Source organism: Myodes glareolus, chromosome 24 (genome assembly GCF_982192425.1).
Source record: "Myodes glareolus chromosome 24, mMyoGla1.1, whole genome shotgun sequence".
NCBI lineage: Eukaryota > Metazoa > Chordata > Mammalia > Rodentia > Cricetidae > Myodes > Myodes glareolus.
Window position 1 is genome coordinate 16,996,296 of NC_142049.1, and position 17,024 is coordinate 17,013,319.

At 49.6% G+C, this 17,024-nt stretch overlaps 1 protein-coding gene across 2 annotated transcripts in view; it reads left to right on the forward strand.

Moving 5' to 3' along the window:
- The window catches only part of Ap3s2 (adaptor related protein complex 3 subunit sigma 2), a 40,107-nt gene extending 34,145 nt beyond the window's left edge, over nt 1–5,962 (forward strand). Inside the window, exons 5-6 of one of the 2 annotated variants that reach the window (XM_048434891.2) lie at nt 2,906–3,013; nt 4,537–5,603. In XM_048434891.2, coding sequence (XP_048290848.1) covers nt 2,906–3,013; nt 4,537–4,665 — 237 coding nt within the window. In that variant the 3' untranslated portion in view covers nt 4,666–5,603. Of the gene's footprint in view, nt 1–2,905; nt 3,014–4,536 lie in introns of both variants that reach the window. The other variant, XM_085682608.1, reaches the window with a different exon arrangement.
- Nucleotides 5,963–17,024: the final 11,062 nt, after the last annotated feature.

Here is a 17,024-nt window from a genome sequence, read left to right on the forward strand (position 1 = left end):
AAGCTACCTTCTCGGTCTTGTCTTTAGTCTCCCTCTTATATAAAGCTGCTGTCCCAGACAGGCCGGCCCGTGAGCTTTGTAAACCTACCTGTCCTGTAGCTGATTTGCCTTTCCCAGGGCTTTTTCTGACCTCCTGTGGGCTGCTCCAATAGTTCTATACTTACTTGACAACACCTTCCTGGTTTGTCAGAAAGTAATTACACAAGTCTTGTTGATATGATTTGGTTTGGAATTTGAAGTGCTTTGTTGGGTCTGGTGGCACAAACCTATAATTCCAGCCAGTTGAGAAAATGAGGCAGGAGGATTGTGAGTATAGGGCTATCCTGAACAATTTAGCAAGAATATTTCTCAGAAAGATGAGCCCGAGGGACATTGGTCAGCTGTGCTTGTCTAGCATGTACATAGCACTGGGCTGAGTTTCCATGGCTGTAATCCAGTTATGGTGGCACGTACCTGTAATCCTACTGCTTGGGAGGTAGAGGCAGGAAGATCAGAAGTTCGAGGTCCATCTGAGATACATGAGTCAAAAAATAATTTTAAAGTTGAAAGAGGGACTGGGAAAAATGCTTGCACAAAGCCCTACGTTCAAGCCTCAGTACTGCAAAGGAATGTGGAGTGCCAACCTGTAGGCCCAGTGAGCACTTCTGTCTTCACTGCCAGGACTCTCTGTGGCAGCTCTCCTGCTGTCTTGTACAGTGGCTAAGTTGCCTCTGTTCCATCCCAGCTGTGCTTCAAGATTTAGTTTTGCCCAGAGAACCGCTGGATGGATAGAACCTGAGCCCAATGTGAGCCTCACACAAAGAAAATTTTATGTGGTTTTTATGGTGCTTGGATGGGGATTGTTTGGCATAGCTGGGCCTATTCAATACCCACCAGTGTGATGACAGTAAATGGGTGATAGGAAAACATCTCTTCTTGTATGAACCAGTAATTCCAGGCAGCAGCCAAGGCGTTTTATGTCAAGTCTTCCATCTAGTTACCTTACCCAGCCATTACTCCTGTAGGTTTGGAGGGAAGCTGAAGCTTTGAGAAGATAACTTGCCAAAGACCACTTAGCAACAGCAGGGCTAGACTTTAAACACCACCTGTCTGAGTTGGAAGCCTCAGCCATCACCTGACTGTCTTGAGGACACCAGCCCCTCTGCCATTGCTGATAGAAGACCACGAAGCCATAAACCAAAAGGCAGAGACCCCTTGAGGTCTCACTAGTGAGGCGGCTGAGTGCGGATCTGCTCCCATAAGGTCCAGTCCTCAGCAGCTCAGGAATTAAAGGGGAACCATGGAGTCGGTGGACTGACCTCAGCTGACTTTTCTATCATAGGGAGGGAGACTTAATAGTGTGGGGCCTGTGAAAACACACCACACACCCACACCTCCAACATGGCAGGGTCTCACCTAGGGTGCTGATGAATGGCAAGTCTTCAGTAGATCAGAGACCCTGAAGAGGAGATGCAGAGCAGATGCACTACTGGACAGACAGACAGACAGACACATGAGGACTTTTCTGAGGGGCAAAATTTAGTTCTTCATTTTATTGTTCTTTCTGTTGCTTGTTCTCTTGTTCTACCCGGTGTTTCCCACCCATGTGTCTTTATTTTTTTTTCTCCTACAGCTCATATACCCCAGCAAAATCTTTCAGCAATATAAAAATTATAACATGTTTGCATTCTGTTTTTTAAAGTGAATGGTTACAATGAATATAAATAAAAAACAACATGTTTCCGTTTCCCTTTTCTTTTTTTTTCTTTTTTTGGTTTTTTGAGACAGGGTTTCTTTGTAGCTTTGGCGCCTGTCCTGGAACTAGCTCTTTTAAACCAGGCTGGTCTTGAACTCTCAGAGATCTGCATACCTCTGCCTCCTGGGTGCTGGGATTAAAGGCTTGCGCCATCACTACCCGGCCCATTTCCCTTTCATGAGTAAACATTTTGCATATTACAGGTGAAAAACTAATTATCCCCAAGAACCCACACTCAGCTTAACATTCATCTTTTTGACTTCTCTAGATCAGGAATGTTCCAGCCATAGCCGTTTACATAGGCAGCAATTTTTATAAAATTGACAGACAACAGACTATTTGTTTTGCTTTTCATTTTAGAATCCTGTTGAGTTTTCTTAACTAACCATCTAATTCTTTGTTTTTTACTTACATGAAGTCAGTTTAAATCTTTGTTTTAGCTATGATGTACCCAAAATCCATGAATACATTTTTCAATATCAGAAAGACTTGGAGCTAACTCCTGGGACTAGATTGTTTCCTTAATCATTAACCTACACCACAGTCTATACAAATCCTCAAGTAAAACTCTTAAATCCTAGCTGTGTGATGCTTTCTTGTTCTTATTGTCTTTCCTCTGCAGCCCCTGCTTTATCAGGGATATGAGCAACACCTTATCCTACTTTTACCTATATTAATGTTCAATTATAATCCCTTACTACTCTTGTTAGGAACCTTTAATTGTCAGAATTCTATTTAAACTAACACTATCATTCTATAAAATTATAGCTCCAGTTAAACAGTTCCGCTTAAGAGGAAATCATCTTCACAATAATCCATAGATGAAAATGCCCAGTAGAACAAGAGATTTCCATGAGATGATCACACTACATTAAAGGCTGTGGGGACACACCCACACCCATTCACACCATGGAAAATGCCTTTACTGTATGTAAAGGCACGCAGTAGCCTGAGGCATTCTGGAGCCGAAGCCCCCAGGGCGTGTCTCTCTGAGATTCACCCATCAGTGCCTTGCATCCTGGTGAGCCGACTCCTGGCTCAGTTGCCATCTGCTGCACCTCTGACATGGCCACCAGCATGGATCAGAATGTGACTTGTCTGACCCCTCTTCTGCTGCCATCAAAGGAAACCACTGTGCTGTGCTGAGTCCTCTCATTGCCTCTCTTCTAGGTCCACTACATCCTTCAGGAGGTGGTGATGGGAGGGATGGTGTTGGAAACAAACATGAATGAAATTGTGGCTCAAATTGAAGCTCAAAACAGGCTGGAGAAGTCGGAGGTAAGAAAGTAGCTATACTTGTATTCTGGCTGGGTAGAGAGCACGGGGCAGAGGGAGGGATGTGTACCTTGTGTGACTTGTGTTTCTCTGGGTCCTTAGGAGGTGGTTCTCACTCTGTCTTTATTGATTTGTCTACACCAACTTGAAGGCTAGTATAAATGTTAAACAGGTAGGGCAATTTGTGATGTCTGGCTTAAAGGCCAGGCAGATGGCAGGAAGAGCAGACAGCTTCTGGAATAGTTTCAGCCCGCATTTCTGGTGCTTTTGCGCATCTGTTCTTCCAGAAGCCATATCTCGTGGTATCTTTTAGTCTCTAGAAATTCGAGATTCCTTATTTTCAGTGAGGCTTCTACAAAACTACAGTAATGCTGATTTGAAAATACCATACCCAGCTGGGCTGTAGTGGCACATACCTTTAGTCTCAGCACCAGGGAGGCAGAGGCAGGTGGATCTCTGAGTTTAAGACCAGCCTGGTCTACACAGCCAGGGCTACACAGAAAAACCCATCTCAAAAAAAAAAAAAAAAAATAGAAAATACCATACCCTCCCCATCCTCATGTGGCCCCAGGCTTGATGCAGGAGCTCATGGTGAAGCCAGGCCTGTCCCACGGTGAGCAGGGTCAGAGGTGCACCTCCTCACAGCTGCAGAAACAGTGGAGCAGTGACATCTCTGAGTGTCTTCGAGGGTCTCTTTACTCTGTATAATGGAACCTGTTTTACGGAACCAGGCGTTCTTCCTGTGAGGACTGCTGATCCTGTTGGAGAAGCTTTCTCTAGTCACAGCTCTGGCTGCTAGGGTTTTCTGGGGAGTGCAGGCTGGGAAGTGAGTGCTTCCAGGCACAGTGAGTCAGGCAAGGGGTCTGGAAACCACAACAGCTGTGCAGGGTGGGGGTAGAGTGGGAATGAGTGTCCTGGGAGCTGTCCGCTGGGGCACAGTGAATTTCTGATCTCTTCGTCATTTCTCCCTCTCCACTCTCAGGATGAGCCCGGGGTGGTCACCCTCCTCTGTGTCTGTGCAGCTTTCCCGTGTTTGTGCTTCCCAGCTTGTGGTCACATGACTGCTCACACTAGTTGGCAAGCAGGTGTCCTACATCTGATGTTCTTTTTCCTTTAACTTTGCACTTTTCTGTAAGGCGGACTCTTGAGAAAAGGGTTTCGTTTTGTTTTGCTTTGTAAGTGGAGTGTCCTCAGTACTTAGGACTTGGATAAACTATATCAGAGTCCCTCAGCAAGCGTTTATTGAGCATCTACCATGGGCCATGAGCACTGTTAGATGCTGCGACTGTAAAACTGCATCAGACACAGCCCCCTTTGCATACCATGCAGTGGGATGGGAGCAAAGGCTGTGGTTTCCACGTCAAGCTCAGCTATCTAAATAGGTTTTGTCTACCACCTTTGAGGCAGAGGGATATGAAGATTTCTGTGTATGCCGTTTGGAATTCTTCAGATCTACATCGTCTAGTTTAAGATTTAAGCAGATGTCACTGGGAAAGCGACTGACAGTCTCCTCCCCTTGTTCCCAGGGTGGCCTTTCAGCAGCCCCCGCAAGGGCCGTGTCTGCTGTGAAGAACATCAACCTTCCTGAGATCCCGAGGAACATCAACATTGGCGATCTCAACATCAAAGTTCCCAACCTGTCCCAGTTTGTGTGAAGGTGGAGGACTGGGCTGGACTGGGGTCCTTATGATGAGCAAAGCAGCACATCCAGAACCAGAACCCTGCTGAGCCTTTAGAGACTTGGGACACTAAGCCTTTCACAGAGTGAGAAGAGAGTTGGTGCACACTGCCCGGCCATCCTGCTGCTCTCTGATACACGTGGCTGTGGTAGACATCAGTGCACTAAGCCACTGCTCCTTTGCTTCCCACACAAGCCCTCAGGGTTGGGGACTGTGGAACAAGCCACCTACTTCCCAGGGCCTGACTTCCTCCCTTACACGTAGGACTTCTGAGATCCTGTATCAGTCACTGGGCAAGAGACCAGGGAGAAGGAAGAGCCAGCCTTTCAGATGTCAGGTGTGGCGAGTGGTAGGTGGAGCAGGGTGCGCTGGCTCCGCCAGGGCCTCTGTTCCTAGGATCCCTCTGTGTAGCCAAGCCTTTGGTCAGCAGTTGCTGCAGAGTACACCTTCCCCACGGGCACAGTCCCAGTTTTGTTGTCACAGGCCTCTGTGTGCTGGGCACAATTTAAATCACACTTTGGGTGCATGTCATTACCCCTGCCAATAGGGAGGGCGCCCCTACACACACACACAGCCCTCTCTCAGATGAGAGACTGCTGTCTGTAGAATATGAAGGTTGGATCCTCCCAGAGTTATGACTCGTCCCAAGTTTGAAATACGCTGTCTTCCTGGAAGCAGAAGGTTCAGTGACTGTGTTGTGAATGATGAACCATTTCCCCTTGCTCAGAAGCCTGCTGTCCAGTCTCAGCTTCTAGAGCTGAGAGCCTGAACTGGGTGCTGTGTGGGCTGAGCCTGCAGCATGCTAGCCACACTGCTGTGTATTTCCACTCTGCGTCCTGCAGTGAGCACACTGGACTCCTTTGAGCAACATTCTCCTACACCTCTGGAAACCTGTAAATGTTAACATGTGCTGAGTCTTCTTGTTGTGCCTGATTCGGAGCTAACGCTGCTGCAGGGGCAGGGCCTCTTCTCCATGCCTTCAGCTGCGTCTTCAGGCATGGGGGCGAGGGACTGATGCACCTTCACGGGGAACTCTCGTGAAGAGTTCCCCTTCACGAGAAGGGGAACCCAGGACCTCCCCCCTGCTGACCAGACCCCTAGTCCCTTTCCACTGCCTTGGGATGTTGCTGATGATCCTAGAGAACCATGTGTCAGGACTCAGGGTTTCTCATTTTCCCATGAGGCTTTGCAGTCTGCCCATGGCTGCCCACAGCGTCTTGCTCCCACCCTTCTAGTCTTCTGTTAATGCAGCAGTAAAGGGCGGTTTGCTGGAGATGAGATCTGAGACTAAGTCCCTAATGCCGTTCTCTTGAAGCATTTCATTTTTATTTATGTTATTTTATTGCTATTTTAGTACATTCAGGCCTCTTTTACAATGGCTGGATATGAAGTAGGAATGAAGAAACCAGTGTTTCTTGCATCTGCTGTAGAATGATGTGAGCACGATCCATAACAGTCCTTGCCACAGACATTTTATTTTCTTAAGGTTTGTTTTGAAGCCGGGCGGTGGTGGCGCACGACTTTAATTCCAGCACTCAGGAGGCAGAGGCAGGCAGATCTTTGTGAGTTTGAGGCCAGCCTGGTCTACAAGAGCTAGTTCCAGGACAGAGAAACCCTGTCTCGAAAAAAAACAAAAAAAAAAACAAAAAAAGATTTATTTTGAAGCTGGGCGGTGGTGGCATACCCACCCAGTACTCCAGAGGCAGGCAGAACAATGTATACATAATAAATAAATACATCTTTAAAAAAGAAAGAAAGAAACACTCTCAGAAACTTAAAAAGAGAGGTTTGATTTTTTTAAATTTATTTATTATGTATGTAGTGTTCTGGGCACAGATCTCATTATAGATAGGTGTGAGCCATCAGGTGGTTGCTGGGAATTGAACTCAGGACCTCCGGAGCAGCAGTCAGTTCTCTCAACCTCTGAGCCATCTCTCCAGACCCAAGGTTTGATTTTTTTTTTTTTTTAAAGATAGCCAGCCTAAGAACTGGAGGGTCCTCTGGAGATGAGACCACCTAGAGTGTGTCTTGTTGAGGGCCACAGTGTTCTGAAGTGTGCTTGCTGTTGACTGAGGCACCATTGAGTCGGAAGAACTGGGATTTCTAGGTAGTTTAGATTTCAGCCCTTTGCCTGCTGGAAACGACTTTGTTCTCCAGAAACTATGGCCTGGCACTGTAGGCTGCAAAAGCAAGCACCATCCCCTTTATAGTGTGGGTTTAGACTTGGAAAACTCCATTCCTCTAGTCATCCCAGAGGGATTAGTTAGTTAATTGCTAATGGCCTGCAGCTAGCTTGTCAGCTATCAACAAAGCCGTAGCCTGAGATCAAACTCTACTGCCCTCTCCTCTGTGTTTTCAGACAAGGTCTCACTTTGTAATATAAATTCTCAATCCTTCTGCCTCACCTCCAAAATTCTGATATTACAAATGTGTACTCCATGCTCTGTGCACTTTCCCATGGAGTAGTTAAAGGAAGTCCTTGGTCTCTTTGGAAAGGAGTGTTCCCTCTGCTCTGAGATGTTAGTTATGCAACCAGGGACTGGGTTTGTGTTTGCTTTGGGATCCCGGACCTGGAGAGTTTACACTGAGGCTTCCCGGGTTTTCTCACTGCCACCAGTTACACTGGAACCCTCCCGCTCCCCATCTTCTGTGTGTGCCCCATGAGGTCCAGCTCAGTCCTCAGTTGAGAGAGAGGCTCTCTGTGCTCCACTGTGAGCTTCTCTCTAACAATGCTCACATGGTTGGTTTGTGAGCATCTGACTGGCAGCCTGGAGCCGTGGACTCTGTGCTTGCTGTGTGGAAGATTGAAGGACATTTCCACCCCTGACTTGCCAGGGTCATGCCGGCTCCGCAGGGCGCTGGACAGATCACTTCCCCCAAGCCTGTCCATGGCCCCATACTTGTTACATTGAGGATAGCCGAGTCACAAGCCCAGCGTATCCATGCTCTATCACATACTGACCCAGCCCTCCCTCGCCACTAGAGAGGCAACCTAGCTGTTCTCCGTGACCTCAGCTTTAGAAAAGAAACCAGGAGAAATGGCTCAAACCAGGTCCCTGGCTGTCTGTGGCCTAGCCTGTGGAAGGCTTTCCTTAGCATGATTGTCTGTCTGTCTGTCTTTTTAGAGAGGACTCGGGGACAGGTACATGGAGTAAAGCTCCAGAGTAGGGTTGTGGCCACCTTTGCGCCCATGAGATGGGAGTATTGAGACCCAACCAGAAGGATGTGGGCTCTCTGCAAACATCCTGAATGCCCACTGCCCTCAGTGTGCTGATCACCCAGAGTGAGCTAGCTCTCTGTGGGAGCTGCCAGGCTAGGCCTCACCTAGGCCCAAACCTCAAGGTCAAATGTTTGCCTTCTTGGAAGTTCTAGAGTGCTCTTCTCCTGCACCTTCTGGCAGAAGTGGCTGTTGAGGAAATAGCTCGATGCAAATGATTAATCCTTCCCAGAGGATTTTTTTTTTCATTTCAGTTTTTCCTTTCCAAATAGGAAAGATGTTCATGTAGGTCAGTATTTTTATATGGGGAGGGGAGGTGCCCTCAGAAACCAGAAGACATTGGATTTCTTGGAGCTGGAGTTAAATGGTTGTAAACCGCCTGACATGGGGTGCTGGGAGCCAAACTTAGGGTCCTCTAGAAGAGTAGCAAGTGCTCCAAATGTCTGGGCCATCTCCAGCCCCATGCAGTTCACAGTTTAAGAAAACAAATTCAGCAAAAGACTTAGCCTCTCCCCAGCCTCTGAGCGCTGTCCTGACAGCAAGGGCTTGCAGTTTAAAGGCGTGTGAAACACACATCCTTTCTTTGCTCTCTAAACTGAGGACATAGCTGACCGCAGCCCAGTTCAGCCCTGTTATCCTCCAGAGGTGCAGAGTCCTGTTAACACATGTGCCAACACAATCCCCCCTACACACACATGCATGCACACATACACCCATGTGAAACAGCAGCTCCCAGCCAATCTCAGCCTTCCCATTCCTCAAGGCGCCCGAACACCGTGTTTTTAAGTTGTCTGTTTCCTCCTCGGATGTAAACCTTCAAGGGCAGGGGTCAACTTCCTACCCAGTGCTGTACCCCAGCTGCTCTCCCCAGCGCCTCGTCCATACTCAGTCAAGAATGCTGGGTGAGTGGGTGGCCGAGGAGAGCAGCAGTTAATCCTTACAGTCTCTGCTCTGTGCTTACTAGGACTGAGATGTGGGGGTGGGAAAGCCTATTGCTGCAGGTGGAAGATAGCAAGGATTGTATTGAGAGGACAGAATGCAGGCGTGTTAAATTGGGGTTGCCTGGGGGTAATCCCCGCTGGCGAACAAGTGGACAGGAGACTGGTTGGTATATATGGAGTTGTTTTTAACTGGGCCTGTAGGCTCAATTAGAGTAGGGTCATGTAAGGACCCCCTGTTTTCTTTGAGAAATAAGATCAAGAACAAAGTGACAGGGCCCAAGTGATGAGAGTGAATGACAGACTGGACAGGGGAGAAGAACGACTGGACTTTGGAACGACATCTACTTGAGGGAAAGCTGCTGATAGCCGTGAGGATAGGAAGCCCTGGTCAGACAGCAGGGACCCCAGAGCTCAGGGAATGTTCTTGCTGGAGGCCAGGGAAGCCAGGAGAGGTCCTGGATCCTTCCTGCCTGGACGTTGTACAGGAGGATGCACCAGCTCACTTCCTGGGTGGGTCATCTAGCTCCTCCTCCTCCCATACTGCATCCCAGGCTTTTGTGACTGTCATGTTTTCCAGGACCCTAGCTTTCTACCCCTCCTTCCCCCAGCTAAACTCACTAGGAGTCAAGAAATGCTCTCGAAGACACTCCACCTACGTGTCTGTAGGTGGGGAAGTGGCAAAGAAGAGATGTCTTCCTACTTGGAGCTACCCAGCCAAGCTCCCAGCCAGGCCAGCAAAGGCATTTCTCTAATTGGACAATCCAACTTGGCAGTGGGCAGGGTCCTGACTAGGCTGGCTATTAGGAGCATGTTGCTAGATTGGCTGTCTATCAGGAGATCTCCTTGTGACATACCACCAGTGTGGGCCACAAAGAGTTCCACAGATTGGGTCTGCTGCCGGTGCTGGGATTGGGAAGGAGAGAGCCACCAGTATCTGATGCTCATCTTGACAGTGAGAAAAGCGGCAATCAGGGGCCCCTCAGACCTAACCCCTGGAAAAACCCGTGCCATGTCCAGAGAAACTGCAGGGTAAAACAGAGTGGTGGCAGGGACCACGGAAGTGCAGCTTCCCTGAAGATGAGGCTTTGAAGACAAAGGAATGACTGTGACGGGTGGGAGAGACCTTGGACATCTTCCCCTGGAGCTACAGGAAGCTGGACGCCCCAGCAGGGGTGATGGAAGGAGGACCGCATTCTCTGCAGAACTGGAGCCAGGTGATGGGCTATGGCCTGTAGGCCCAATAAGCATGGGCTCATGTAAGGACCCCCACTTTCTTTGAAAAATAAGACCTTTAGGCCCCTTCAAGACAGAGACCTACCTCCTACCTAGCCCCTGGAAAACCCCACAGTTTGTGTGTTTTGTGAGCTATGCCATCAAACTGGCCTCCTGGGAGCACTTGGGAATGATTGAGGACCCTATCTATCGTCCAGGGGGGCAGGGTGGAGGTTGTCTTCTGCGTGATGGAGAACCACTTTTGCAAGCTCCCAAGAGAAAAGTACAGATAAAAACTGTAAGGGAGTTCCATGTACAGGTGTCAAACACGAGTCCCCAGGTCCCTCAGACTGAGAGAATGCTCAAGGTCCGGATGCTCCCCTATTTATAACGGGGTTTTGTCACTCTAAAGCCATCACGGTTTGGAAATGCCCTCAGTTGAAAGCAACTAATGGCTTATGCTCTCAGTCTGATGTAGGACCACAGTCTAGTGATCCACATGGAGCTGTGGGCTGGATGGGGCTGTGGTTGCTGCCACTGCCCAGCCTCAGAGATGATTTGTTGTTGTTGTTGTTGTTGTTGTTGTTTGTTTTGTTTTTTGAGGCAAGGTTTCTCTGTAGCTTTGGAACCTGTCCTGGAACTAGCTCTTGTAGACTAGGCTGGCCTCGAACTCACAAAGATCCGCCTGCCTCTGCCTCCCCAGTGCTGGGATTAAAGGCGTGCGCCACTACTGCCCGGCATCAGAGATGATTAATCTGCACATTACCAGACCTGGCAAGATCCACAGCTAAAGGACAGCTTCTGTGTGTACGGTTTTCACACTGACTTACCATCATGAATTAAGAGCCCGATCCCAATGGAGGTACCGGTGTGGGGGCTACGGGGCTATGGGTAGTAGACCGACCTTGATGGGAGACACACAGGTCAATGCATCTCAGTTCTTTGCTGTCCTGGAAGAGACAAAGAAAAGGCTGTGGCTGCTCCTGTGGCTTTGTTGGTCAGTGCGCCTCTTACCCAATCGTATTGGCAAGAGGGACAAGTGTCTTCCCACAGCAGACCTTTGCAGTTGGGGTCATGAGCTACAATACCAGGGCGCTTTCCCACCATGAGAGCAGCCCCCACCCTTCTCCAACCTCAAGAGCAGGGCACTGGGCGGGTGACACCCTTTCACCTGGTTCTAGCTGCTGGCTGTCTGAGCCACACTCCCTGGCCAGAGATAGCAATTTTGGGCCTATGGCGCAACCCTTTTCCTGTTAGAGCAATGGTTTCCACACCAGTGTTTGAACCACCAACTTCGAAACTAGCTTTTCTGGATCTTGCATTGCAGGTTGAAGGTTTGGCTAGCCCCACCCACGACAGTCCCTGAGGTAGCTTCCACCTTGTGTTTGATTCAGGTCTTTGGGGACACTTTCCGCAGTGTCACTGATTATGCTAGCTCTGTCTGTGTGCTTCTGCCCCTTGAGTCTGCCTTGCCCTGGGACCTACAACATGGCCCAGTAGCTGTTTAAAGTGTGTGATGAATGTTACAGTATTGAAAGGAAAGCCTGATAGTGATAATGTAGAGACCGCACTTTCTAGAGTCCCGAAAACAACATAAATGAGGGGCTGAAAAGATGGCTCAGCGGTGGTTAAGAGCACTTGCTGCTCTTGCAGAGGACCCAACTTCACTCTTCCAGAGAACCCAAGTTTGGTTCCTAGCACCTGAAACAAGCAGCTCACAACCATCTGTAACTCTAGTTCCAGGAGAGCCAACACAACACCTTTTTCTGGCCTCAGTGGGCTCTCTCTCTCTCTCTCTCTCTGTCACACACACACACACATACACACACACACACACACACACACACACACACACACACACAGAATCGTTAGGTTTCAAGCCTGGAACAAATGACTAACTGACATGCCATCAAAGCTGACCTGCCAGCCAAGTTCTCCCAGAATCCCTTAGTCTGTTACAGGGTCATCCTGGCTGACATACCCTGTCCCCTGCTCTGGGGCTGGGACTTCCTCTCCCCCAGATTCTGATCCCTATATAGCAGCCATTTTGACGACACCAGTCCTTTTACCTGTTTTAGTCCCTTGGCCTCTTTGCTTTTTGTCCTCTTGGCTCCCAACTCTCCCGTTTCCTCTCCCCCCTCCCCTTCTGTCCTCACAAGCCTCCCCCCACTCAGTCTGCTGGTCATGTCCACTCTGGACTCTCCCAGATACCTCTGTCTCTGGCTGTATTCTCTTTCATATCTACAATAAATCACCACCATACTTAGGAGCAGTCATGTCCTTCCTTTTTATTTATTTATTTTTTATTCAAAAACATGTTTTAAAAATGCTAGGGGGTAGTGGGGCACACCATTAACCCCAGCACTCAGGAGGCAGAGACAGGTGGATCTCTGTGAATTCAAGGCCAACCTGGTCTCCAGAGAGAGTTATAGACAGCCAGGGCTACACAAAGAAACCCTGTCTCAAAGCAAACTAACAAATCTTCAAAACAAACATAGATATGTCAGCTGCTTCCAGATATGGGACTTGGGCGACATCCCTAACCTCTGTACCCGTGTCCTCATCTGAGAAATGGAAACAATGCAGCTCCCTGTGCGAATCAACATCCTCAGCACAAACAGAAGACCCAGTCCAGGAACGGAATTAGAAACATTCATTTTTGCTTGGGGAACTTTTGGTTTGATGTTGCTTTTGAGACAGGGTTTGTCTATGTAGCCTTGGCTGTCTTGGAACTCTGAGACTCAGTGCTGGCATTGACAACACCGGATCTGAGGGCCACAGACAGAGGCAGAATGCCAGCAGGCACCTTTGATCTGTGCGGGGCCAAGCTTGGTAGCCCGGAAGTAGCAGGAGGCCGGTCCTGAGCACATATGGTGGGGAGTGTGCCCCGTGTGGAAGAACCAGGATGGCTGTCACAGGCCTGCAGAAGACTGGAGTCACCACTCATCCAGGATGCTCAGGCGCAGCTGACGGGGCCCACCAAAGTGTGTGTGCTGACCCCATGACTCGGAGGCCAAACTGGTTCATGTGTGTTCAGAAGATGTGGGCAGAAGGACAGGTGTATTGCACATGCTCCTCAAAGCCTGGGACACCGCATAGAGTTTTAGTTTCCTTTCCGTTGCTGTGACAAATGCCTTGGCCAAAAGCACCTTAGGAGGAAAAAGGATTTATTTGTTATCCTTCTAGGTCACAGACCGTTGTTGAGGGAGATCAAGACAGGAATCAGAAGCAGAAGCCATGGAGAAACAGTGATTTCTCAGATTCAATCTTAACTAGCTTTCCCTCTCTCTTAATTCTCCAAGACAGGGTTTCTGTGTAGCTCTGGCTGTCCTGGAACTCAATCTGTAGGCCAGGCTGGCCTCAAACTCAGAGATCTGCCTGCTTTTGCCTCCTGAGTGCTGGGATTAAAGGCGTGCGCCACCACCGCCTGTTTTAACTAGCTTTCTTATACAACCCACGACCACCTATCTAGAGATGGTATCACCTGCAGCGGCCTGGGTCTTTCTTTTCCAATTGGCAATTAAGACACCCGCAACACACACACACACACCAAAAACAAAAACATGCCAGGTGATGGTGGTGCACACCTTTAATCCCAGTACTTGGGAGGCAGAGGCAGGCGGCTCTCTGTGAGTTCGAGGCCAGCTTGTCTACAGAGCGAGTTCCAGGACAAGCTCCAAAGCTACAGAGAAACACTGTCTTGAAAAACAAAAATCAAAAAACAAACAAACAAAAAAAGAAACCATGCTCCCAGCTCTAGGCAATTTCCCCGTTGAGGCTGCCATCTCAGGTGACTCTAGGCTGACAAAGCTAACTGGGACACCACAGTACCCATCCACAACGGAGCAAGTCCCTGGATCTCTCTGAAGGCAGGCTACCTGATCCCAAAGGAGCAAGTCACAGCTAACCACGGTGCCTCATTTCATGGAGCCCAGAAACTGGTGCTCAGACCTGTGCAGCCGCGTGGGAGAGGCAGACTCAGCTTCGCCCAAGGCCAAGTTTCATTTATTCCTACCTTGGAGACAGGCGAGATGGATCTCCAGGGCCAGAAGTCAGGGGAAGGGTATCTTCCTAGGGTGAACCAGCCAGGCACAGTGGGGCTCCTACAGGGCAGAGCTCTCTCTTCCTCTCCGAATTGTTCACTTGTTCTCTTGGGGGCTCATGTTCTGAAGCGTCACTCAGTTCTCCATTAGAATCTGTCTTTGGCTGTAGGCATGCTATGCTTCAGGTGGGGGAAAGGAAAGGCAACCACTAGACTTGGTGGTGAACAGCTGTATTGCCCTGCACCCAGAAACCTGGGGCAGGAGCATTGCTCCAAATTTGAGGCCAGCCTGGCCTACATCAGACCCTGTCTCAAAGTATACAGCTCTGTGGGTGGAAAAGCAATCTGTAAGAAGCATTTGGGATGGTGATTGACTGGTGGGTGAGCTGAAGAAATGTCAGCCCATGGCCATCAGTGTCACTAATGCCATTGTCTCACTGGACCCCTTCAGGAGGCTGGAGGGGACACTTGTGTTCTCGGGAACCTTGAATACAGAGCTCTCAGCTCAGGGGCTGGAGGGTTCTGTTCTGGGGGTGGGGACTGAAGAGAGAACTCTGGGGGGGGGACACAGCTCAACGGCCCCCTGAGGACTTTAACCAGTCCCCCCAGGGCGTGCCTTGGACTAAACCAAGAGTAAAGCACAGCACTTGGAGCCAGAGGCCGGACAGACCTCATTGCTCACCGTTGTGCTGCTGCAGTGGAATATTTAGACTGGATTGTGTATAAAGACCAGGAGTTTGGAACACCTGGTCTCCTTTCTTGACTTTCTGGCCCACCGCGGTAGGAGCAAGCAGCCTCCTGCTGCCACTGACGGGAGCTGAGCTGTCCCAGCGACAAGCCCCTTGCCCTCTTCCAAAATTCGCCACCACGAAGGAGTGTGTTCCCTGAACCATGAGCTGAAATAAACCTCCATATCTAATGCAAACAAACCGCAAACAACAAACACGCGAACGAACACAGTTTTCCCTTTTCCTTTTCTGGAGTCTGGGAAGTCCTCTGTGTTGCATGGTCATGATCCCATGGCAGAAGTGGAGGGGCAATCAGTTTGGAACAAAGACACGCACTCCACGACCGCACCACTCCAGTCCTGAGTGCACAGTGCTCTCACAGGTCCCGTCCCCAACATCGCTACCCTGAGGGTAAAGTTTCCGTCTCTTGGTCTTTGCAGGCTCCGGGCATAGACTACGGTCCCCAAGATGGGAGAGCAAACTGAGGCTGCAAGGGGGGTCTGAAGGAAAAAGAGAGTGGAGTCTGAAAGAGGCTCAAAGGGCCTTTGACCTCCCCCTGCAGTCTGCCTCCCAAATGCCAGGGTGATAGGCATGTACTGCCATGTTCGATTCTGTTTTCATTCTTACCCTTGACTTCTGTGCAGAAAGTGGATGGAAAAAGATAGGAAGATGTCTCAGAGTGCAACCAGGAGCGCGTTCATGGTGACCCAGGTCAGGTCGGAGCGGGACAGCAAGAAGCCAGACTTGTAGCACACATAGGGCTAGAACTGGCGGGACTTGGGAAGTGTCATGGTAAGGAGGGAGGCTGAGGGCAAGACCTTGGTGACCAGTGAGTAACATGGGCCTGCTTAGAGTTAGGCAGGATGACAAGGGTGCATCCCAAGATCAGAAACAGAGTAAGATGAGGCTAAGAGAGTTTCGGGGGGTGACTGGGAGTACTCGAAAGGACATCTACGGAAGACTGGTGAGGACCCAGGGACTGCAGTGCCCAGGAAAAACATGGCGTAAGGGAGGCTCTAGGCCGCTTGCTCAGGCAGCCTCAGGTTAGGAGAGTTTGGGGCCTTGAGAGCATGCTCTCTGAAAGAGAAAGCAGTGGGGGGGGGGGATCACTTACTCTTTCCTGAATTAGGACTCCACAGTGCTGTGTGGGAAGGATTACAGGAAGGAAGTCCTGCAACTGCCCCAGAGAGGGCCTCCTGGGAGGGCAAGTGACTGTGTTATCTCCCTAAGGGGATGACTAGTTTTCCCTCTCCCTAGCCTGTCTTCACCAGCTTTCCTCAGGGAAGCAGTCCTGGCCTGGTGAGTGATTGACAGGCCAGCTGAATTAATTTGAAGACAACAGCGTGTCAAATCGCTACCCAGGCTGTCAGAAGAACTCAGGTGTGAGTCTTCTGACCAAGAAAGAGGAAGAAGCAAGAAGTGGTTCCTTTTTTACAGGGTTTCTCTGTTGTAACAGCCTTGGCTTACAGAGTAAGCCTGGAAAATTACTTTGTAGATCAGGCTGGCCTTGAACTCACAGAGACTCAACTGCCTCTGCCTCCCGAGTGCTGAGATTAAAGGCGTGAACCACCATCACCTGGCTAAGAAGTTGTTTGTTAATGGGCCTCAGCAAAGGCCAGATACTCCACCATATGGTAATTTAAGCCCTACGAAGCAGCCTCCACTCAGAGTGTTACCAGGGAAACAGGAGATAGGGTGTCCATCTCCAGTAGCCCCCAGGTCTGCTACTATCTTTCTAGCTACATAATGCTAGGAGTCCAGGGGAGGACGAGGGAAGTGGTTGCCATGGAGTGGGTGTACAGGATAGATCATGGCCTGAGATGAACATAGGCAGTCCAGCTGACCAGACACTGCCAGAAGACTTTGGCCCCTGGGGAAGAAGCGGTTCCACCTGGTGTGAAACAGAGTGTGATCTCTGTCAGCTCAAGGAAGGTTAAGAAGTAAGAGTGAGGATGGGGGAGGCAGCTGAAGTAAGCATTATTGCTGTTCTGATCCTACCCCAGTCAATGTTTGGACAGTGATAGGCCACTGCTTGTGCTGGCTTCCGTTGGTGACAAGTGTACATAAATGAGGCGTGCCAGTTCTCCGGAGACACCTTCAGGGTCAGAGCATGATGCAAGGGTCCCTTTATTCCTGCCAGGCAATGGGCCGTTCCCCAGATAAGGGTTGTTCCTTCAACCTGGGTCCTGGAGTGA